Source organism: Episyrphus balteatus, chromosome 2, assembly GCF_945859705.1.
Source record: "Episyrphus balteatus chromosome 2, idEpiBalt1.1, whole genome shotgun sequence".
NCBI classification, from domain to species: domain Eukaryota; kingdom Metazoa; phylum Arthropoda; class Insecta; order Diptera; family Syrphidae; genus Episyrphus; species Episyrphus balteatus.
The window spans coordinates 90469965-90495530 of NC_079135.1; the positions used below are offsets into that span (position 1 = coordinate 90469965).

At 31.9% G+C, this 25566-nt stretch overlaps 4 protein-coding genes across 9 annotated transcripts in view; 2 read left to right on the forward strand and 2 right to left on the reverse strand.

The window, feature by feature from the left end:
* The window catches only part of LOC129910066 (high mobility group protein DSP1), a 44542-nt gene extending 37060 nt beyond the window's left edge, over positions 1 to 7482 (forward strand). For 5 of the 6 annotated variants that reach the window (XM_055987319.1, XM_055987314.1, XM_055987317.1 and 2 more), the window contains 3 exons: positions 4105 to 4268; positions 4392 to 4566; positions 6161 to 7482. In XM_055987319.1, the coding sequence (XP_055843294.1) occupies positions 4105 to 4268; positions 4392 to 4566; positions 6161 to 6346 (525 nt within the window). In that variant the 3' untranslated portion in view covers positions 6347 to 7482. The remainder of the gene's footprint in view (positions 1 to 4104; positions 4269 to 4391; positions 4567 to 6160) is intronic. The other variant, XM_055987318.1, reaches the window with a different exon arrangement.
* A 5077-nt stretch (positions 7483 to 12559) lies between these two features.
* LOC129910069 (protein artemis-like) lies at positions 12560 to 16863 on the reverse strand. Its single transcript, XM_055987323.1, has 3 exons — positions 16468 to 16863; positions 16267 to 16408; positions 12560 to 13678 (listed from the first exon to the last, which is right to left on the reverse strand). Exons 1-3 carry the CDS (start codon positions 16703 to 16705, stop codon positions 12913 to 12915), a joined length of 1146 nt encoding a protein of 381 aa, XP_055843298.1. The 5' UTR covers positions 16706 to 16863; the 3' UTR covers positions 12560 to 12912.
* A 1196-nt stretch (positions 16864 to 18059) lies between these two features.
* LOC129910073 (NFU1 iron-sulfur cluster scaffold homolog, mitochondrial-like) lies at positions 18060 to 19245 on the forward strand. The gene is made up of 4 exons (XM_055987326.1): positions 18060 to 18218; positions 18280 to 18509; positions 18566 to 18891; positions 18961 to 19245. Exons 1-4 carry the CDS (start codon positions 18145 to 18147, stop codon positions 19141 to 19143), a joined length of 813 nt encoding a protein of 270 aa, XP_055843301.1. The 5' UTR covers positions 18060 to 18144; the 3' UTR covers positions 19144 to 19245.
* A 683-nt stretch (positions 19246 to 19928) lies between these two features.
* On the reverse strand, positions 19929 to 24148 carry LOC129909559 (uncharacterized). Its single transcript, XM_055986633.1, has 3 exons — positions 24021 to 24148; positions 23592 to 23954; positions 19929 to 20804 (listed from the first exon to the last, which is right to left on the reverse strand). Exons 2-3 carry the CDS (start codon positions 23952 to 23954, stop codon positions 19929 to 19931), a joined length of 1239 nt encoding a protein of 412 aa, XP_055842608.1. The 5' UTR covers positions 24021 to 24148.
* Between the last annotated feature and the right edge of the window lie 1418 nt (positions 24149 to 25566).

The window sequence follows — 25566 nt, forward strand, 5'->3', positions numbered from 1 at the left end:
TCCGAGTGGGTACAAAGGATACAATGAACGCATGCAGGAAACACTAGGGAATAGATGTTTAGTCAATGTCATTTTCTGAAGGAAATTTAGTAAGACGTGTAAAACAAGTTAGGTAGATTTTTTTTTTCTTGAATTGCTTTTTTCAATATACACCCGTATTCAGCTGTTATTCGATTCACGTGAAAGTCTAAAATAAGAAGCGTTTAAATGGGGGTTAAAATTTGTTCTTTAAAATTTCTAAAACAGACGGAAACAACGTTTTGCTTTCGAAATTAAGCGTTTTTTCAAAGCCATGTTGACGTGGTAAAGGAAGGAAATCTTTCGATTGACGTGAAATCGAATAGCAGAATACGGGTGATAATTGCCTAAATTTGAAAGATTTTTTGGATAGCTAACCAGTTACGTAGATACCCAAAACTTTAATTTTTAGGACCTAAAGTTTATGAATCTGTTCATTTGCTTCTGTAGTTTTAGGCTCTTGCTCTTGCAAAGTGGATATTTTTAAATTTTGCGAAATAGTAACTTATTAATTGTGAAACAGTTATCCTTTCGCTAGAATTTCCTTTTGTTCAACACAGAACCCCGTGTTAAAAACATATATCGAAAATCTGTGTGTGCATAAATTGTATCATTGCATAGGAAAAAATGTTTGCTCGACCTTGTCCCGGACAGAACTTTCATAATTTTTTTGCATCGACTAGGTACACCCTCCGGATAGTTTTGAATATGGTGTGACTGAGTTAAACGCCATCTAGACAGAACAGACCAGAAGTAAAAACATGTTCTTCTTTGCCGTTTGAATTTGAGTCGCTCTTCAATTTCAGCTGGCAAAGATTAAAGAATTTTTCAAAACAACCCGCGCTCCAAACCAAACTACCCCTGTTGTCTGCCTGCCTTACCCGTTGTCAGTTCTTGTCAACAGCAATCAATATAAATATATATAAATTTATATATACTTACATACAAATGTATATATATATATTTAGGTATATGACCATTGCTGGTAAATGTATGTATGTATGCATACATACGTATGTACATAGGATGATGTGTAATGCAAGATGTATAGAATTAAACCGGTCTACTCGCAATTACCCCTTGCGAACATCATCGTTCGCCATCGTTTCTCGTCTCTTCTCTCTTCTCTTCTCGTTCACCATCGACCATCACTTTTGGTTGAATCGAATGACGACGACGACAACGGCAACGACTGAAGCCCATGAACAGAACCAAAAACTCGTTTTGTGTTGCTGTGCTGTGCAAAGCTGGGCCATCGTTGCCATCGTGTCGTCATTTTGTGCCTCGGTTGGTTGAATTCTTCTTCCTCCTTTATTTCCGCTTATACCCCTTTTCATTTAACTGGCTTGACTATGTTGTGTGTTGTTGGGGGGAATGATTTCAGCTGCCTCTTCGTTCGTACATGCTGTGGTGGCAAATATATCCCCCTAGACATTGCCGTTTTCTCTTCGTTGTCGACGTCGTTTTCGTCCCTCCGTTGGAACAAAATAAAAAAAAAAATTAAAACTGCATACACTCAAATTATTCAATGTCCCTTCCCAAACCCCATACTTGAGCAAAAATATAAATTGGATATATTTGGGGCTTTTTGAATTTTATAACCATGATGATGTCCCTCTTTCCCCCTTCTCTTGTATTCCATCACTTCTATTTTTTTACCAAATGAACCTGCGTGTCCAAGTATGTTCGGTGTAAATATTTTTTTTTTTTTTCAATATTTCATGTAATTTTTTTTTTTATTGAAAAAATTTGACTTACTTTCGTTTTTGATGTGCACACTGTACAGCTTTGTGTTAACATCATCACATCCCCTACAGTTTTTTTTTTTTTCTTTTTTTTTTTTGGTGGTGGAACCATGAACCTGGAAGTTTGTTTTATTTGCTAAGCTCTTGCCACGCACTAATCTTGTTTACCTACTTTTATTTTATTATGTTTTTTTTCACAATAGGATTTTTGTTTTTTTAGAATTCTCTTTGAGTAAGCTACGTATGTACTTTGTGTTGTTGAACAACAACAATTAATTACATCATTTTATTTACTCTCTGAGGTCACTCGGTTGTAATTAGAGGAAAACTTTTTTTTTCCCCGAGTGCTTTTATAAATAAAATAATAATATGCAAATTAACTAGTAGTATACTGTATACAACAACTTATCTATCATTTTGTGGATTTTCAAGTATAAATGGGTTTTAGATTCATTTTTGTTTTTACACTAGGTGTGAATTAGCTGATCAGTGAAATTGATTGAAATGAAAGAGTGACCCACTCCTTCATAGAATCAGTTCTTGGCACTAGAACTAGGTAACCAACGTTTCAATGACACTCCCATGTTAGCTCTCCCTAGAAATCTAACCTTTTGCATAGAAGTTTGTTTCCAAAGTATGATTATTGCACTTCCATATCGAAAATCGGTGCATCTATAAGATGAATTCAAGTCTTAAATCAACGAAATAAATGTTGGTGTGCCGCAGGGCTGCCTTTTGTCTCCAACTCTCTTTCTCATTTTAGCAATGATTTTCTATATAGAATTTCTTATCACCGAACTGTATTCGCTTCTTAAAAATAACCCATATTTTCTAGGTTCTACCAAACGCTAAATATTACAAATTCAGGTCTTGTCTTGAAAGCATCCACTGAGGATCATTGAAAAGTACCTACACATTATACGAGGCGTTAAGAGTAATAATGAGTCAAGTCCACTTCTCTACAAGTTGGTTGTTAATTAATTGTTTCGTTTTATCTTAAATAGAAAGAAAGAAAAAAATTGTGGAGGTATAGAGCTATTGATCTGTGAAACATTTTCTTTTTCAAAAGTTACTTTAGTTCCTGAGAAAGATTTCAAATTTCAAATGGATTTCATTCATTATTATTCTGAATGCCTCATTTATGCAACTATGTATTCATAATTAGTATTTGTTTAGTGGAAATTAATAAATTTTCCATCCTCGAACACTTTTGATGTCGCCAAAATGTTAAGGATTTGTTTCGTAGATGCAAAACATTTAGTTGTCCTTTCTATTCCAATTGTAGTGCCTCATGACGTAATAGTTTGTTGGATGAACTCTGACACCAGAGGTTCTGGGTTGAAATCTACCCTCCTTCACCTGGATATTGTTCAGAGTACTGTCTCTTGTGAAGAATTGAGCATTTAAGAGTATCATTACCTTGTTAAAAGAATCATTGTCGCCAGAAAATTGTAGGTTACCTCAATTTTTGCAAAATTGGTTTTGCTCCTCATGGGCTCGTAGCCCATGTTGCCCCTTAAATTCACTTCTTGAACATGACGACACAAACGGTCTTAAAATGTTAGGTTATAAATCAAGAATAGAAACGTTAACATTACTATAACACACACCCTTAAAGGACTCACTAGGCTATTCATGATTCTAGTTTTGAAACAGATTCTTTCTTAAGATACACAAAACGTGGATGACATTACCGGTTACCTGGATCTTTTATTCCTCCTCCCATTTTAATATTCAAAATTAAAAAAACAATTTTTACCAGTACCTTTCCTTTTGTCCTAACTTTGAGGCGCGGTTACTGTAAAAAATAATACTATTTTCAATCAAAGTTAATTCTTCAAAGATGTTCCCTTAACAGATTTTCAAAATCAATTAAATAAATCCTTAACTACATTGATCTAAAAAGTGAAAAAGTACAAGAGTAAAAATTTTCAAATTGATTTTGTGATGATTTCTTGAAATGGAAAAACTACAAAAATGATGCAGAGAACTTATTTTTATGGTCTTAAAAACAAATTTGTATACTTTTTTTACAAGCAAATTGCGCTAGCGAGAAAAAAAAGTGGTCAATTTATTTAACTTTAGAAACACTATTTTATGCAATTTTATATTCCGGACTATCAGAAATATTATTATCAGAAATATTTTTTGAGTTGAATTTCATTTAATTTATCAAAACAATTCTACTCTATTTATTGATTTAAGATAATTTTTCCAGGGGGAATTAATTACTCTATATTTTAAACCAAAAACTAAATACATAAAAATAAACGTCAAGGCTATTCCTTGCTACGGATAAACCAAAGCAACAAATAACTTATATAAACTCCCACATTTCCAGACAATGGTGGATAAGGAGAAAAAACGATTCCATGAAATGGCCGAAAAAGACAAGCAGAGATATGACCTCGAAATGCAAAATTATGTTCCTCCTAAGGGCGTTGTTGTTGGACGAGGAAAGAAACGGAAACAAATCAAGGATCCCAATGCACCCAAAAGATCATTGTGAGTTCGTAGAAAGAATTTGTATTTAATTTAAATTTTATATAAATAAAATATTTTTTAAAATTTTATTACTGAAAATCTAATCATTATTTTTTTCTTTAATTTTTTAATTTAAATAAACAGATCAGCATTCTTTTGGTTTTGTAATGATGAACGTAACAAAGTTAAAGCTCTAAATCCTGAATACGGCGTAGGAGATATTGCCAAAGAATTAGGCAGAAAGTGGTCCGATGTTGAGCCAGAGACAAAACAGAAATATGAATTAATGGCTGAAAAGGACAAAGCGCGTTATGAAAGGGTAAGTTAAAAAAAAAAACATATTTGATTTTGCATAGTTGGTTTTTTGTTTAAATATTTTAATTTTGAAAAAGTTGACTCAGCGGTGAATCGAACGATAGCTAGTCGTTTTAAATCATCGTTCATTTTGTTTCATTCCACAAGAATACCTTGTCATATAACTTAACTTAAACTATATTTGCTGTAGAGACACGAGAGTCTCCCTTCGAACCCGAACGCATAGAAGGAGTCCATATGTTTCTATCATAATGGAAATAGCACCTCCAATTGATTGAGGGCAATGACTTTGTGCCTCACCTCCTAAAATAAGACAAAAGGCACGTGTCATATGAAACTAGCCGAATACAAAAAGACATATAGTTGATCCAGGATGACAAGTTGATCATTTTCACAGTCCAAAAAAATTTTACAGCCTAGTTCACAATATTTATTTTATATAAAAAGAACTTATTTCCGTTCATTTAAGGCAATTATGAGTAGGTACTTTATCCATTTTATAGAATAAAAAGTTACTTGTCATATGTTTTTGACAATAGGTTTGAAACATGAGTAATGTAACTACCATTAAGCCCATGATACTGAGGCTGCGAGAAGGTTTGACATATGTATTGACAAAATGTTGAAAATTATGAAATTCGAGTTGTTGTTATATGTATGATAATGTTTTTAACTCTTCTTTGTCGTTCAAATCAAAATATATTGATTGAACAAATTAGAGAAAGTCGAAAATGCAGACAGGTACGTTTCATTTCGATTTTCACAGTAGGGCTAATTGTGATTATTGTGATAGTGGTAATTGAATGTTTTTGATTGAAAACCGACTTTTCTATATCCAGGCGTACTAATCACAATTTAAATTGATGCGCGACACAATGCAAATCCACATTTCGTTGCAGATTTTTAATATATCTATTCAAAATTGACAATTTGAAAGCTCGAAGAAATCTCGAAATCGGTCGAAATGTAGAACATGTAATTTCATTTCACGTGAAATTGAAAAGTGATTTCAATTCACTCTCGATCCAATTCCGGAATATGGGTAAAACTCGACCTTTGGCAAAGAAAGCTCACCTTTCGAATGTCAAAAGGCCTCTAATAATGTTATTTACATCACATAAAAAAAATATCTGTTTTAACAAAAATTGTGAATTTGATTTGCAAAAGGGTTCATTTAACTTGATGCTAAAAACTTATCGAAAAAAATGTAAGATCAAATCACTATAAAAAGGATACGACGATATGAAAATGGCACCTTGTTTTTTATACTGATTTCATAGTGTCTCACTTCATTTGAATACACTCTTTTTAAGAACACTTTAGAAGCATCTGTTTAGTTGATTCAAGCTTTACTAATTCCAAAATATGAACAAGTCCGAGCTAAATATCTTGAGAGATCGATTGAGTAGAAGAAACAGAAAGTAGTGGATTTTAACTAATACATGAAAGAATGTTCACACTCGGAAATTATTGTGAAATGTTTCAAAAAGTTCATGTTAAAATTATGTATTTGTGTAACTCAAATATTTTTTATTTAATATTTTAGAAAAAAATATTGTATTTTTACTAATTGATTTTATTCTTTTTTTTTATTATAGGAAATGACAGATTACAAACAAAGTGGGAAAATTCCATTATCGGCGCCGTCAATGATTGCTCAAGCGCAGGCAGCGCAAAAAGCTGCGTTACTTGCTGCTGCCGTACAGCAACAACAGCAGCAGCAACAACATCATGACGATCATGATGATGACGATGGTGACGGAGATGACGATGAAAATCAGTAGACTTAAGTTCGTAATTTACTTAAATTACAAATAATAATTATAAAATAATAATTAAACTAAAAACAGATAATTAAAAGTAAAAAAAAAAAACTGAACAAAGAAAATAGAAAAAAAAAACAAAACCAACAAACAATATTTTTTGTAAAATATAATAAAGCTGGTAAAATGAAACAAAAAAAATAATAAATTAAATTTATATATAATTTAAGAGTTATATAAAAAAAAGTAAACAAAACAAAAAAAAACAATGCTAATGTACGATAATATGATTGTAAGTTTAAATCAGCGACAAGAATTTTTTTATAAGTTTATTTTTTTCCAAAAAACAAAAAAAAAATACGTTTAAAAAGAATATTAATTATTTCATTTTTTTATACCTTTAATTGGATATTTAAGTTTTTTTTATATTTAAAAAACAAAATATAAATAATTAAAAAAAAATCAAGCTGACATCCTCTTTCTCCCATGATATCAATACAATAAAAACAAAAAAAAAAAATGAAAACAAAATAAACAAAAAAAGTGAAACACAAAATCAAATGTTTTTTTATTAAATTATTTGTTGTCTTCATTCAGTCCGTTTTGTTGGAAGAATTTTTTCTTACATTCGTCACATTTTTCCCCCCAAATTAATCGCATTCATATTTTATTTCCAAGAATGGTAGTTATTTTTTTTTTTAAGAAAAAGAACAAAAGACCCCAAACAAAAACTAGTAAGTAAAAAAAAAAGAATGGAAAATATGTAAATAACTAACACACAAAAACTAAGAACTTTAAAAATAAACAAAAACAAAAATAAAATAATAATAAAAAATGATTTATATAAGATTGAGCTAATAAGTATAAACAATTAAGATCTTACATAATTCTTAGTACTTGTAAATAGTTAACAAAAAAAATATATATAAATTAAAATAGTCAAAAATTACACTGGCGACTTGAACTAAAAAAAAAAAATATTCTTTTCGCAAAAAAATTAAAAAAAAAAACTAAAAATTGTATTTAATATAAATATAAAGTGAGATGATGTACATGATATGTGAAGTATGATGACAAGCAGTGAATGTTGTGGTCTTTTTGTACGTAACAAAAATTAAAAACAAAAAAAAAAAAAAAAAACAATAAAATAATAATAACTGAATTTAAGTAAAATTTTCAAGTTAGGGATATGCAAACTATTAACATAAAATAAAACAAAAATACGTTAAAAACACAAACAAATAACAAAACCCCAAAAAAAAAAAACAATCTTATTGTTCTAAACAAATTTAAATTTCATTCATCAAAACAACAACAAAAATGTTAGCGATGGCGGTTACACAAAAAGTTTTATTTATTTCACTTAAATATGTTTTTTTTTTTTTAATATCAAATTTCTTCTCATTTTCCTTAATATAATTTTTTTTAAATTGTGATAAGTTGGAATTCAGAGTGAGGCTCCTTTAAATCAACAAAAAATCATAAACAATCATACTTTAAAGCCATCATTTTCTTAAGAATAACAAAACAAAAATACGGTTCATAAATCTCAGTAATTGAATAATCAGTTGGATTGTTGTAGTTTAAACTAATTTAAAAAGCAGAAGATATTTTTAATTGTGTCGCAAATTTTTCCTGGTTTTATCTGTGATTCCAAAAAAATACTAGAAAATGACGTTGAAAACGCAGAGTGGTAGAGACTATCGGGACACAATATACCTCGTTAACCATAAAAAAGCTTGTAATAAACTTAAGTACCCAACAAACAGTGATATTGAAGATATACTACATAGATAACAACATGATTTCAAAACATCATTCATGTTTCAATAATTGCATTATGGAGTGTGAAGAAAGTGGCTTAATTTTATCAACAATGACAAAGAAGTCCTTGAAGTAGATAGTTTAGTGACACTGCAAATGCTTTGGAGTTTAAGGGTTCTATTAAAGAGGTATGAATTTATAGTTTTTTTTTTATTCAACCTTTAATTTATTTTTGTCCTTGATAGAAAAGATAAAATTGGAAGGAAACCCAGCTGAAAAACAAAATTTACTTTGTCAAACTTTTAAGAAAAGTACAAGATTGTGCAATTTGCATATATTTACCATAAAATGGTCGCATAAAACATTGCATTCTTAAGTCTAGTAAATCGTACGATGCGAAACGGAATTTTTTAACGGTCTCCACCCAGGACAACGATATGCTCGCAATGACAAAATGAACAAACAAAAAAAAACTCAAATGTCATTTCTCCGCAGGACACAATGTCCCCGGCATCTATTTTTGTGCGACAGAGAAGTGGAGACTTCTCCAAATAAACTGGCATAATTATCAATTTCGCTGGTGGAACGGCGTATTGCACAACGAAATTTTTCGTTTACGATTTCGTTGTGCGATTTTTGTATGGGATTTTTCGTTTCGCATCAGCAACTTTCTAGGCTTTAAAATGAAATTAATTGAAAGACACAGAAAATGTTTGTGGAATCGGCAAATTTCTCTAAATTTTAAAGCCTAAACTTAGATTTATGTCCATTGTCAGCTTAAGTTGCCACTTTTAAATGCTGGTTATGGTGAGTAAATTCAAAATCGCATGTTTGTTCACTTGATGCATAATCGCTTTCGTCAAACATTCTTGAACAATGTTGAATTCATAAATGCATCCCTTACTTTGCAACATTGCCATTTGTATGGTTCAAAAACAAAACCTTATCTGCAAAGTGCAGCTTTGCACGATCATGCAAAATCATCACTGTATTAATGAATTCAGCCTACCTAGAATGTTCACGATAGCAAATATGTACCCATCAACTTGATTTTTCTTTGCTGCTGAGAGATTCCATCAACATCAGAAATCTGTGGCTCCAGCACATAACTTGATACAATCGAGTGTGATCGAGTATGGGCAGCATGCAATTTGGTTCAATCGAAGGTTTAAAATGGAAAATGTTCAATTGATCCAAAATAGGTGCTGCCACTGCTCGATTTTACAAAGTTATGTGCTGGCACCTCAGCAATTACCAACACCACAAATCATTAAGTATTTGTGAATTTACTCGTTGTATGACATAAATCTGACCTTTGGCAGAAACAAATTCCAAGTGATGCTTTTTTATTCAGTAATGTAATTGCTCCAATCTAAACTTCATTTTTTCAGTCATGATCAGGATTTTGATCAATTGACACAATCCGGAATCGACGATCGTAGAGAAATCTTTTAGGTTCTGTCCTATTAAAATGTCTTAACGGAAACTATTGCAATTTAATGCATATTGAAATAGATATCCAAATTTTCAAAAATAAGTTGAAACATTCACAAACCCGTACCGAAGAATTGTTGTGATTATAGGTTTTTTTTTTTCTGACTTATGGTAAGGCCAATTTAAACTTAAGGCCAATAACAACTTAAAATTGATGCTGGGCAATGTAGAAATGGCAATTTTTTTTTAAGGATAAAACCAGAGCGACATAATTTACTATATTACTTTCTGCAACTATAAATTAAAATTTTGATTCATATTTTTCAGTTTAAATAAAACTTAAACCAAATTTTAAAATATTTTTATATACATACAAAGTAAAAATAAAGTATTTTTTTAAATTTCTTTTAATTTTTTTATTTAACAAAATATGCAATTTAAATTGAAAAATGTCAAACAAAGTATAAACATTTTTTTTAAAAAACTTGTTTGCAATAAAAAAAAAAACATACAAAAGAAACAATTTCAGGCTCGAAAGATTCCTATTTATATAAAAAAAATAAACAAATAAGTAAAACAAGAGAAACTTTTGCATAAAATTTGGCTTTAAAACAATAGACAAAACAATTCATTAACTACAACTAATAGAAGGAAAAGAAAAACATATAAACAATAGAAATCATGGAAAAGTAAAAAAATGAATAGTTATTGAAAATTTATCAACTGCCACGTCTCGAATTATTACAAAAAATATAACAATTAGCAGAAAATTCTTGTCTGTTCCTTAATAAAATACAAATAGTTATTAAAAATAAATTATTCAGGGGGAACTACAAATACATACATTAACAAAAAAATAAAAATAAAAACAAGATTCTTAAATCTGAAGAAACAAAAAACAAAGAGTGTAAACAGTATTTTTTTAATTATTGTCTTTTTTTTAATTTAAAGGACAAAGAGACATTTTTTTTAATAATAAAAATAATAGAGAAGGGAGGAAGTCCAACTGTAAATTCAAAACCTTCACATAACATACCTAATTAAGTTTATTTAAAATAAAAATATAATAAATTTAAATTCACCCAGAATGCGAGCATGAAGATTATTTTTTTTTCTTATTAAAAATTTAAAACGAGATTACAAAACACATGAGTACTATAAAACATGGAACATAAATTGACAATGTTACAGTGAGTAATAAACTAAAAGTAAAAAAAAAATATGTAAAAAATCTTTTTGTTTATTTAAGCCGTTTAGTTTTAAAACAACAATTTTATTTTTTAAGTTCTTCATAAAAAAAAATGTTTAAATTTAAAGTTCGTTATTCTTTTTTTTTTATAAGTATGAAAAACGTATATAAACAAATAATTAGTAATTTACAAACAACTATGCGCTCTTATTTAAATAAATAAAAAAAAAGCAGAAAAAATAAATCAATAAAATTCCCATTAATTAAAAATTTAGAAAATAATTATTAATGATGATGGAGGAATATAAAATATGAATGAAGGAAAAGAAAACAAAAATAAAAATAAAACAATATAAAAAAGTAATTAAGAATATGTAATAGAATTTTAAAATAAACAAAAAAAAAAAAAAGAAATGAAAAAAAAAAATCAACTGAAAAAAAAAACAAAAAAAAACGAGAAATAACTGTCATTCTTAATCTTAAAATGATTTTAGAGTTAAAATGAGCAAACAAAAAAAAGAAATAAAATAAAAAAATAAACAATTGTGTTTTCTTTTTGGTTTTAGATGTTTCAGGCATCGTGATTTTCTAGACAACTTACAAAGTGTTTTGAAAAAGCATCAGAACGAAGAGTTCCAGAAACGTATGGGGCTATTCTGAATTAACGTTGTTCAGAGTAATAATAATCGCGCTTAAAGGAATGCACATCAGTTTACCCTAGAGTAAAATTTCGGACGTACCGTCAAATACAGCCGCACTACACGAATGTGGAACGCGTTAAAAAATATACCTGGGAATGTTTCCTCTTGTTCCGAACATGGAAACGAAAGTTATCCTCAAAATGTATTGGTATTGCCAATGAATTTTTCAAATTTTTCAGAGAAATACATTTTATTTTTTCTAAACTTGCACATTTTTGTCCCTTCAACAAGGAAAAATTACTAATAATAAATCAAAGCAATCGTTTATTTTTTTTTTTACAATATAAAATGTTTATTTATTAAGCTAAGTACTGAGTTAGCGATAAAACACGGCTATAGTTAATTCTTTTCGGAGCAGTGCAGTGAAAATCGCACCACTTTTTTAGCATTTTTTCAAGCTTTAATGTGCAAAGGTATTTAATTAATATCACATTTCCATGTAAATTTTTTTTCTTGAAGACATTGGTTTCAACTTACGTAGAAAAGTGGTATTAATTTAATACCATTGCACATTAAATCTTAAAAAAATGCTAAAATTGTTGGTACGATTTTCATATCACTGCCCCGGAAAGAGTTAAAACAAATTTTGATTTCTTATTCAACTTGATAACTGCTGTTTAAAAATTTACTACTTGCCTTTAAATATGGTTGACAAGGTCAGTGGCTTCCTTCTATCGAACAACTGATGTCACGAATTTGTTTGCATCTAATCTTTACGACTGACTCTTGCCTATCGTTTTCGTTTAGCTGTCATAAATATTATTACGTCTGCTGGTAGAATGCATGTGAGCCTAAAAAAAAAAATTTGTCGGGTTTAGTTTTGCGTTACGATTGCTCTATGTCGTGACTATCGTTGACTTTAGTATCGTTTACTTGCCGCCCGGTTCGTATTACATAATAGACACCTCTTCAGTAAATCCGTCCATATCCGAGAAACATTGCCTTAGTACACTTCTTGTAGTTGTAACTGATGGTGGGGGTGACCAATTTGTAGATAGACTTCACTAAAAGGCTGCTTTGTTATGACCAACAAGCTTAATTCTCAGAGCAAAAATTGAGAAAATTGATTTTTGGCCACGTTTCAGATCAAAATACAGCACTGTGCGCTGGGTGTCATTTTGAACACCAAAACCAATTTGAATGCACATTGTATCAAGTATCATTATCGGACTCATCACGAATTCCATTCGTATCGAAAATTTTTTACGATTCCCGTAAAAACAATCACAAAATCCGATCGTAGTGACGACCTGTATGAAAATTTCCATTACGAACAGATGCCGTGATTATTTTTTCGGGAATCGTGGCAAATTTCGGATACGAATGGAATTCGAGATAAGGCTCATTGATACGCTTTTTCTTCTTCAATTCATCAAAACTCAACAGCACAAGCCATTCAAAAAAAACAAACTAATTTTACCTGAATAATTTTATTAAAACAATTTCTTATACTAATTTAACAACATCAATTAATAAAAATATGTATGTATAATTTTTCGTCAGGATTTCAGTCTTTTCGGCAGAAGCTTAGCTTCTGAGTTATTTCTTTTAAGATTACATGGATTTGGTAAAAAGAATATACTATCAAAACTTATTTCATCTTCCTTTTCTACAGTTATAATCGTCTCATTGTTTGTAACGTAAATTTTGTTCAAACAATTCGCATAGCTAAGTCGACAATTATCCGGAACAACATTCAAACTAACTCTTTTTGGTTTAATAAATTCTAAAAATTGTTTCAACTCCAAACAACTGCAATGATTAGAGTAGGCAACACGATACTCATTTTTATCACCCACTTGCATCACAATAGGTTCACCACGTTTCCAATCTTTCCAAAACATTGCCGATGGCTTAATGACTCGTAGTTTTTTCAATGGATAATCAGGGTATGTTCCATAAAAACCTTTGAATTTTGTAAAAATTCTGCATTTACTAGCATCTGGTGATATACAATGATCCATTGCAGGAAGATAAACATATTTTTGCCATTGTTTCTCATTGACATAAATTTTCTGTCCTAATTTTTGTTCAATGGCCATGAAAAGGAACTCTACACCATATTGAGCGGGCATTTCTATGAGAACTTTGTTTTCATAATGCATCTCAAGCCATTCATGGATAAGTGAGCATATTTCCGATATACTTTCATATTGTGTTGGGAACTCATAAAATCTTTCGGAAAGGAATGTGGAATCCAGATGAATTGAGTCGACCGTTTTATTTTTTAAAATGTCATACTGCTGAAAATGAGATGGGAGAATTCTGTGGAAGATTTTTAATTAAATTTGTGTAAAAAACAAAGTTGATATAACACTTAATAATATATTGATTGAAAATGTTAATCATTTAAGTATATTAGGTCTTAATTATAATAGTAAATACTTATGTAAACAACACTGTTTACATCTAAAGAAATCCCTAGCTGCGAGAACTAATGTTATTAAATACTTAGCCTGTAAACGAAGTAATATGCATATTAACACCCTTTCAAATATTAATAAAATGTTAGTTTTAAGTAAAATCGCCTCGGCCTATAATATACATCCAATGCCCGAGATCAAGATCATCCAATGCCCGAAATCAATACTTAATATTATCAAACCAAGTCGCTAGAACGAGTATAAACGCATTTCCAACTACACAGGTTGAGCGAAAAAAAAACCAGTCAATTAAAAGTATATGCCAAGCTTATGTTCTCGAGAAACTCAATTTTAAACAATGACAACAAAAGAACAATAGACCACAAACTTATCAAGCGCATTCCATCTGCAATAGCGACCGTACTTGAAAAAGCAACTCAATTTCACCACAACTAAGAAATATGAATAGCAAAAAGTTATTTTCCAAAATAATAAATAGCAAATCTAATGTGTTACTCTCTTGTTACATGTAAGTAACATGCACTGCCTACGACCACCAAAAAAAGTCGGACAACTGGGAAAATAATTTTTTACAGAACAATAATGTATGGTACTTCTTCTAAGCCAAAAAAAACAAAATACTTTCTGGATTAACATTCTTTATATCTTGTTTTCAAAATTATGACCATATATCTTTGCCGCCGGGTACAAAGGGGTTAAGTCACAAAAATGCACTTTTCGGTTTTCGATGAAATAAGAATAACCTCTTTTTTCTCTTTTATTTGGTATCAAAAATATAAATTTAGAGCAACTCTTTTCTATTAAAATAAGAGGATCAATGCTCAAAAATTCATCGATTAGCGCAACTTCGCATTTTCTGGCAAACTTTCATTTATGGTACCCATTTGTACCCGGCGGCAAAGATATAAAAAAACAAATTTTTGCAAAAAAAAAATGAAAAAAATGTGAATTTCAGTACCTTTTTCGATTAAAAAAAAGTAAAGGTATGATATTTGACTAACTTTTTGTAATAATTCAATAACTAAGCATTATTATCTTTCGATTAAGCCATCGAAACCTAAAAAATTATTTAATGAAATATTTTTTACGATTTTTTAAAAATATGTTACATGAGAGTAACGCTGGGTCCGAAAGGGTTAACCCTTAACGAGTGCTCCTCCACGTTTCTCTCCATGGGTTATCAACCCTGAATCTATCATACTGACCCTAGCAACATATTGCAAAAAAAAAAAACAACTTAATAACATATCGGCAACTGTTTGCCAGTATCTCATCAGACTTAAAATCGGAAGGGGGGAACTTCATATTCATGGATGGATCAAAAACCGTGTATTTAGAAAACGGAACTATTGCTTCAATTGATAACATTTCTGATATCTCAATATTCACAGCAGAAGCCTATGCAATTCTCCAAGCCATAAGAATTGTTTTAACCAGCGGCAGCGAGGCAAACATGTAATAGGGTAGAGTTGCCTATTTTCGGCCGTCTCCAGTTTCCGGCCGCCTTTCGGCAAATCTTATGATGTTCTCTTATATGTTAGATCAGCACGAACGAGAGAAAATTTGGAATAAACCCTTTCGAAATCACTAGTTATAACGATATTCCGAAAGGTGGCCGGAAACTGGAGACGGCCGAAAATAGGCAACTCAACCCTATGTTCCGATAGTATATCGGTACTGAATGCTATTCAAAATCCGAACAATAGTACCGAGCTTATATGTGAAATCCGGATATCAACTCATAAAATTACCTAAGAGCATAAAATTGATGTGGTCTCCAGGTCACGCAGACACTGCAGCAAACTTTGCCAATTATGCTCCCGTTAATAAATTCGATGTCTATACAATTATGATAGCCATTCAAGACCAAGTCATACCAACAAGAAACTACCTGAAATATATCGTGAACGATCAAACCATCCAAACAGATAACTGCCGACGTTGTGGAGCTGTACATATAAACAGTACAACACATTCTTGCTGGCTGTGCCAACCTAGCTAGCAACTCATACAAACGGAGGCATGATAACTGATAACATAAGTAAAATTGTTCATCAGGAGCTTTTCAAAAACTATGGACTATCGCCAAGATCCCCGTCTTTTAAGTACGCCCTTAGGTCGGTTACAGAAAGCAGAGATTATATCTTATACTGGGAAAGGACGGTCCTGGCTGACATCAGTATCCAATACAACAGACCAGATATTGTCATCCACGACAAAACAAAATATTCTTTGTTGACTTTGCAGTTGTAAATAACAACAATATGGATTCAACCTACATCACGAAGATTCAAAAGTACGTGGCCCTGGGCAATGAATTGCCACCACTGGATTAGTGCTTGAATCAACAATTAAAGCTCTTAAAAATCTAGACATACCAAAATGCAAAAAGCTGTCATACTAGATAGCTATACGAATTCCTTAATCATAGATGAACAACAACAAACAAAAATGGGATTAGGGTCAAACCTGCAATCTCCTGTGTACAAGACTGTTTGGGTCGTTGTTTCAAATAGAAACATTACCGAGCCAGGACAGTGTTTAGCTGGGAGGGCGGTAACAATCAGTTCAATTTCGTTTCCATTCAAGATGTATTTGAGTTCAAGTGGCGCTGAAATACAATAGACAATACAAAAGACTCAACTTGAAGTTAAAGTTAGAAAGACTTACATTCAATTTCTATTGTTTCTATAGCATTGGATATGTTTGGAAATTGATGTTTAAGAAATACTGCTGATATTTCACTGGTGATTAATGGAATAGAAAGATTAACTATTTCCGAGAGTCCAACCATATGATCTGCATGGCAATGTGAAAGGAATAGGTAATTGGATTTCAAACAATCTGCATCAAAACGGTCAACAGCAATGCCAGGAATTTCATCGAAAATTCCCATGAATGTGCTCATTTTTTAATGTTATTCTAGTTTAATCTAATTTAATCACAAAACAAAGGTTTATTATTTTTAAACAAAATCACACAAACAAAGTGATGCAGTTTTAAAACTTTTGAAATAAAAATAGATAAAAAAGATTGCGCGAAGTAAAAATTACAAATAAACATTTGAAAACAAACAAACCTTTTACAAACGTCAATTTATTTATGTATAGAATTAGATGAGTTCAGATATTTGTTATGGTATGAACCTACTCAATAAATTTCTGCGAGTGAGAAGTATAACACAAACTCTTTTTTGTGCACAACACGCCAGAAATTCTTCACTACATTTTTTTTGGCTTAAACATAGTACGCTGCTAAAGCCTGGTACGCAGTTCGCACTAAATTTTAACCGAGATAAAATTCCAATGCAAGTTATCGATAATTTGGGATCCATTTTAGTTCAGATAAAATTTTTCGATAATTTGTATGGGAGCTAAAATTTAGCGCAAGCAGCGTACCAGGCTTAATGCGAAACGAAAATAAAAAATCAATAAAAAAATTCCAAAATTAATTTAAAATCAAGAAAAATCAACAGAAAATAATTTTTAAAGCAAGAAATAAATGAATTAAAAGTGAAAAAAAACCATCAACACTGTTCTTGGAGTCATGAAACATGCACAGGACAGTAAAAAGTAAGTGACAAATGAGTGAAAACTCTCCAATTTTCCGATAGAGCTTCGTACTGAAAAACGAAGAGCAAAACGAAATTTTTCGTTGAAGATTTCGTTAACGAAATTTTGTATGAAAAATTTCGTTTCGCATCAGCAGCGTACTAGGCTTTATTTAGGAGAAAATTTTGTATGGGACGGTATATTTAGCTTGATTTTCGTAAGCCTAGAAAATAATTTAGAAACACTCCGCTTTTGAGAAAATAATTTGTTTCGTTTCAGCTGGCGTACTAGGCTGCATTGACAAAAGCACCTGCAAACATTGTACTCAACCTTAGAGGATATAAAATATGGAGTGCTTGTTCCTATAACTAATACATTGTAACGCCATATACATGGATAGGGGTCGCTGCCTTCGTTTTTCAGTGCGAGTGCGGTTCAGCAGCTGTAAATAAACACGCTTGTTGATGACAGCCATCTAATGAAAATAAAATGGAGGCATGCACTCATCGAAAAACTTAAAGAAACTAGAGCCCTTTATAAAAGCTTCACGGAACTAACAGCACAAGCACTCCATATCCTCTAAGCACTTAACATTTTGTTTCGCACTTTAATAATCTCCTATTGTTAAACGCGTCTACTAATTCTCTCCTCAAATCAAACAAACCCACAGTGTACTGTGAAACAAACCTATTTCAATTTTTTGACAAGCTTCAAAACATAGAAATTTCATAGAATTTCTCATCTTGTGTGAATTTCGAGATCAACCGAGAAAAATAAAGACCTTTGTTATTCCATAATGTCCAATATTTTGTTAAAAACTCTTCGTAATCCAGGAATTATTTATTCCATAAGTCGTAATTTTTCGAATGCGTAAGTATAGTAGATTAATAATTTAAATAAATATTTTGATGACATGTAATACTTTGTCTAGCATTTCACAAGCAAACGGACTACGCAGTGCATCGAATAGTCCAACCAAAAAGCAAAACACCTTGCTCCAACCACCCCAAACATCTATTAATTATGTTCGCTCAATGTTTATCCAAACTCAAGATACCCCAAACCCTGACAGCTTAAAATTTCTACCCGGTGTTGCTGTTCTGGGTAAAGGAAATACCATGGACTTTCCAAGTTCCCAGGCAGCTTTCTGTAGTCCTCTTGGTAAGTTAAATGTAACTAAAAACGTTCAAATAAAAATGAACATTGAATTGTCATAGCTAAATTGCTATTTCGCATCGAGGGTGTTCGTTCTGTATTCTTTGGTGGTGATTTCATAACAATTTCTAAAATCGAAGATGCTGAATGGAATGTCATTAAACCAGAAGTCTTTGCTGTAATCATGGACTTCTTTGCAAGTTCTTTGCCTATTCTTACCGAATCTTCTCAACCCAATTCAGACACTCAGATTCATGAAGATGATGATGATACTGTCATGATGATTAAAGAATTACTTGATAGTAAAATTCGACCCACGGTTCAAGAAGATGGTGGTGATATCATATTTATGGGCTATGACAATGGAGTTGTTAAACTCAAAATGCAGGTAAGTACCTAGATAGATCATAGAAAAAAAGTATATTTATTAAAATTAAAAATCTAATGCATTCTCAAGGGATCTTGTTCTTCATGTCCCAGTTCAATTGTAACACTCAAAAATGGTGTTGAAAATATGCTTCAGTTTTATATTCCTGAAGTTACTGAAGTTCAACAAGTATTTGATGAGGTTGACAAAATAACATCAACGGAATTTGAAAGATTTGAGCAGCAAATCAAGGAAAAGGAAAAGGGAACATAGATATGGACTGATAACCTTTGATTCTTAAATATCTAATATTTGATTGTTATGTAAAAAAAATAAATTAGTTTAAAATAATAACTGTTAGAGAATTACAAAAAAAAAATAGATTGAATTTTGATTATGGTTTTAACGTTGAATAAGACTTTTTTAACCTTCTTTGATGTGTGGAAGGGACTTACAACGACTCAGGGGGGTACACACGATTGGGGCAAGCGGGGCGGGGCCCTCGACTGCAAGGACTTCTACAACCAATCAAGAATTCTGCGATTTTAACGCTATCATCGGAAAGCATAGATTACGCGAAAACATTTCGGGCAACGGACTCGGATTGATCGACTTTGCAAGATAGCAAAATGTCATCATTTTTACTCAATATTACCTAGGGTCAAATAAAAGTCAACAAAATTGTTGACGTGAATCCGCACTTCATTTTTTCAATATCCTAGATCTACAAACGTTTCGAGGACATTGACTATGATAATTTCATTGTTGCTAATCTCCGCATATAGATATTCATGACACCACAACAAATACTGAACTAGGTGAAATCCGACACCAAAATACTTTAAAGGACACTTGGCAATCCACGAATACGAAAAAATATGGATCCCTTACAACTATAAGTGAAGGGGGAGTCATGACATTTTTTTGTATAGTTGAATTGTCAGAAAACTGCCTGCTGAGAAGGTTAACTTTCTCGAAAGAACTATAAACAAACAAAAAGAAAACGTTTACTTTGAAATACTGAATTACTTGTTTATTAATAAGCCTCATAAAAGAGTTTAAATACTTACTATCTCCTCCATTACTTCCAATCTTCTCTTCCTCCCGCCTTGATTATTTTCATTAACTTTTGATGCCAAAATACATTTTTCACTTCGTTCCCAGCAATTTGGAATGCATTCGTCTCCGAATTCCTGACACATATTGTGCAAGGAACATATTGTCTGAAGCACCTTCCGTACTTCACTCATATCTTTGGCTTCTAGAGCATAAAGTGTATTGAATCGTCTCATCATCTTATGTAAAACCGAATCGGAAATGGCTTGAGCTTTTCGCAAAAGCTCATTGAATCGACTCTCATCACGAAAACACTCCAATTCGAATGGACGAATAAGATAAGGTTTTAGTGGAAAATTATTGCCACCAATTAAATAACAACCTCTAGGAACACCAGCACCATCTCGTTCTAAAGACTGACCAATTGGACTTTCAACAAAACTATAATTGGTAGCAAAATCAACAAAGCTATCAATGATTCGCTGTTTACCATCGCAAATGATTTGCAGAATGACAGATGTTTCTTCATCTTCACTTTCAAGAAAGATATCAAGTCGTTTTATCGAAACCAAACCAAAAAGATGACGAAAATGTTGCAGATTTTCATTCTTTTGAAAGGTGGTCATGTGCAGTTTTTGGGCGGTTTGAGTTCTTGGCCATTTGATGAAGGTTTCGTTATTATCAGATATTACTCCCCAGAAGCTGCGTATTATTAAATGGCATGCTTGGAGGGGGATTTTAAAACGTCGTGATATTTCTTCAAAATGCTCATCGGTTGCTAGCTTCCACAGACCGAGAGAAAAGATAGTCTGATTTGAGATCACAGTGTTATTAGTGTGAAGTGGTTTGATGAGTCCTTTGATTGAGTTGTAGAGTTGCTGAAAAAGTTTACGTTGCAAATATTTTGAAAATTAATTTTTAGTAAAAAAAAAAACATGTTAATTACTTTTTAAGTGACTTTTCAGAGGTTGTAGGTATGAATGAGAACATCATATAAGGGCACTTAAAATTTTTCATGGACCCTTTGTGAAGGGATCACACTAGCGATAATTATTAATATACATTTTAGTCATTGACACACTAGATCGCTTCGACATAAATAATACACTTTGGTCATCGACTTTAAAATCACACTTCGCTTTTAAATTATAAACATATTTTTTAAATGCACTCGCATTTGACGACTTTTGTCATTGTCGTATGTTTTGTATTTTGTACATAAAAAACAAAAAATGTTTTTAAAACTTAAAAAAAATTGTAAACTTTTTATGTTGAAAATAAAAACAACAACAAATGCACTCGCATTTCATTCCTGGTCAACCTGATGCACCCCGTAGTATTTTGAATGCACTGACGTTTCAGATTACTTCCACAGTGTATCTACTTAATAAGGTTCAATGTAATACACTGTGTAGTGCATTGGATACATTTTGTTTACATCTGGAAAAGGGCATGCATATTAGCTATTAATTTGATGGCATGGCAAGTATGCTGCCGGATGTCTTTGTTCAAATTAGAACATTAAATATTATGTGTTTGTTTGAGTGAATGTATGAATAGATAAAAGTTCTTAATTTTTCTTTAATCTCACTTATCAATCCGATGCATAAGCCTTTAGTTCTGGCTCTTATATTTGTTGTGGTATAAGATCGGCTCTATCTAGCCACCATCCATATTTGGCTTGGGGAAGCCTATAAACTAGTAAAGGAGGTAGAAAATTTGTTTTGGTCTTAATTTTTAGAAAAAATGTTATTCTTTATAACTACGTTATCTTTGGGTGCTCAGATATAAATTTAAAAACTTTGTTCATTTTTTTATTGCCCATGATAATACAGGTGCTAGTTCTTTTAACCGCACTTGTCTATCTTTACGTATTTTAACGTGCTGAATCCGAATCTGAAGTCAGTTTTGCCCAAACACGCTCAAAATTTTTAATAAATTTCAAAAAACCATGAAAATCGGATTAAATTTGGGATTTTTGCATAGGACACCAAAACTGTTTAAAAAAAAAAATCAAAACTTAAAATGTAGCTTAAAACGTTCTCCGAATCCTAAAAAACGTGGAAGAAATGCTTAACTTTGAGATTAAATTTAAAAAATCTACAACCAATTTTTTTGCATAGGACACCAAAACTGTTTAAAAAAAAAATCAAAACTTAAAATGTAGCTTAAAACGTTCTCCGAATCCTAAAAAAACGTGGAAGAAATGCTTAACTTTGAGATTAAATTTAAAAAATCTACAACCAATTTGGTGTTTGGCTATAAAAAGAAAATATTCTAAAAAAGAACAAATACTCCTCTATTTAAAAGTGTTAAAACATCTCAAATTGACCGAAGAAAAGTTAAAAATGTTTGAAGCATGAAAACATTGAAAAACGGTTTTTTGACCATAACTTGAGATTTTGAGGGTCTAGAAAAGTAAGTGCCATAATATGATATATAATCTCACAACCCTAGACATCTTTAGCAAAAAAGTAGCAGCAAACTCAGCTACTCGTCTAAAAGCTACCCTTCAGTGGACCAGCAATCATATTGGCCACACTAACATCTTAAACAACTTCGGATTCATTCCGGATCGTTTAGACTATACCACACCTCAATTGGTGTTCGATAATTATTTCCAGACCTCTATTCTCTCCAGAACTATATGGGAGGAACGTAGCATTCTGAACAATGACTCTTTACTCTTCTGTACTGATGTTTCAAAAACCAACGAAGGTGTAGGAAGTGGTGTATTCTCGGAAAAACTGAATCTGTCTTTTCTTCCGCCTACCAGACCAATGTAGCGTGTTCCCAGCGATTAAGGAGGTTCTTTCTTGGCTCAGAGAAAACGTAATATCCATTACGGATATTCGGATCTTCTCGGAGAGCCAAGCAGCTACTAAATCTCTTGTCTCCGTTACTATAAATTCAATAACGGTCCTCGAATGCCAAACATCTTTAAGGGAGATGTCTGAGCAGTTTAACATTCACCTCGTATGGGTGCCGGGACATAGAGACATTCCAGGCAATTGTAGGGCAGACGAACTCGCCAAACAAGGTACAATCACTCCTCTACAACCAGAAAGGAACAATATAGGAATACCTATCGCTACATGTAAACTTATGCTGAAGCAGGACGCTTTAAAGCAAACCAACCAAGAGTAATACTTGCCTAGCAACTAAACAAATATGGCCTTCTAGAGACTTGAAACGTTCAGAGGGTTTGTTGAATTTACAGGACACTGGCTAATAGGTAGACACGCAAAAAAAATGGGCGATTTCTCTAACGATTTCTGCAGAAGTTGCATGGATGAAGAAGAATAGGAAACTGTTCAACATCTTCTGTGCACCTGCCCTGCTCTCTCTATTAGAAGGAAACTACACCTAGTAGAACGCTTCTACGAGGACACTAGCGATCTAGTGAAAGCGGACGTTAAAAGTCTATCCCTATTCATAAGAAGCTCCGAGTGGTTCGGCTAGTGAATTCCTACCTTGCTAGTCATCTGTGGTATCACAATGGATCCATAAGGGTCTAAGTGTGTCGGGTAATTCGCCTGACAACCACTACTACCTAACCATAATATGATATAGGTACTCATTCATACCAACAACCTCTGATAGATCACTTCAATAGTAGTTATTTAATTAAAATGTTCTTTATTTTGTAACACAGTGTAATTTACCTGAAATGTATTTTTGTTTAGATGAAGATTGCTTTCAAAAACATCAACTGTGAGATCCTGTATAAGATTTATTCGGCCAGGTGTTGGATCATCTTTAGGTTTTGCAATTTTTGTACTTCTAGTATCGATTTGTTTCTCTTCAGATGGATACTTTCTTTTCGAATTAGAAGAACCAGCTGAGGTTGATTTTTGAACATGATGACGAAGAAAGAAATCAAAAGCTTCATCGTCACTCTGTAACAAAGGTGGTGGCTTGCCTGGAGGATATGATGGGACCGGACATTTAAAATTGTTCTTTTGATCGAAAGCAATGTCTTTGGCCAAAATTGTGGCTATGTTTATAATAAGGGCTTTTTCTTCCATCTAATTAAGGAAGTAAATGTTTTTTTTTTTTTAGTAATTCTAAATCAACTTTGAAACAAATTATACTTTCGTTTATAAAATAATCGATAATTCTATTGATTTGCTTCTCTTTATCTGGCTGTACGTAAACAAAACGACCACAAAAAGAGGACCACAGAATACAAAAGACAAAGATCATAAGGTAATAAACAGAACTACGCCAACGGATAAGGATAATTCAGGATAGTTATACAGGGTGTTTTATAATCAAAATTCATCCATAATATTGAAGCCCTTCATGGGGGACAGAAATTCATATTTTTTCCTTAAAGCCTGCAACTCTGCTAAAATTTTTCGATAATTTGTATGGTAAAACAAACAAACAAGCTTTCCTCTCGGTTAAGTTTCTTTAACAGTATTTAAACAACTTACAAGAAGTTTTTAAACAAGTTCGAACTTTTATAAGCAATTAAATTCTGAAGCAGACTGTATACAAGCTCTACGAAGAGTAGTACCTCCGAGATTTCAATTAAAAAAAGCTAGAAGTGTGTTATACTACTGTCGTTTTCCAAAATTATGGGAGTGAATCACTCCTTTTTCGTGCAATTTTGGAATTTGTTCACGAAGAATTTGACAAGTGGAACGATTTGACGTTTGCTTGCATGTGTTTGTAATACGAAATAATAGGGGTATTCACGATCCGATGCAACTGGTCTAGTATCATTGCAAAAGTGCAAAAGTGTAAAATCTTGCAACACTACAACAACAAAATATATGGATTGAAATTTTACAATGGTCTTGCACTTTTGCTATACCCTAACCCTATTGCAAAATAAAAATACAATGGTGTAAAATTTTTTTGACAGATGGCAGCTCGCCGTCGCGTGTCGCCCATGATGAACAGTTTATCTTTTTTATTCTTATTCTTTTTTATTTTGTTTCTTTTGATGTAATTTGTGAAAATAAATTAACCCGAACACAACAAAGAATAAAATTATAAAAAAATTGAAAAAAAAAGAAGAAGCATCGGTGGAAAGACAACTCCGTAAAAAAAAAGAGTGAAGCTGATATAAATCATATCATGGATTCCATTCAATATTTACTATAGATAAGAAAAGGTGCGTTCACGATCTATTGTAAAAAAATAAAATTTTACACTTTTACTAGGCCTGTTGCACCAGATCGTGAATACCCCTAATGAATAAAATAATAACACAATCTTTTAAATTCACTTTTAGTGATTTTTTACAATACTTTATTGATTTTTTTTTGTAAATAAATATAATTTCCTTCACAAAAAAAAGTTAAAACAACCACCCAACAATTTGACAAGCAGTCCATGAAGTCAAATGTAGAAGTATTGGTAATCACTCCGTCACTCCTTCAAAATTTTGGGAGTGAAGAATTCACTCAAAAAATTCACTCTTTTTTCAATTTTGGAATTTGAAATCACTCCTTTTGGAGTGATTATATAGCTAGGAGTGTCACTCCTTGAATTTTGGAAAACGACATACGTTTCCACCTACCCATAATCAGAGATTAAGCTAAGTAGATTTAGCATAAATCTCGAGTTTTATTCTAAATCTCGGATTGAAAGAAGTGAAAATCTTAGATTTAAGGGTAGCTGAACCCA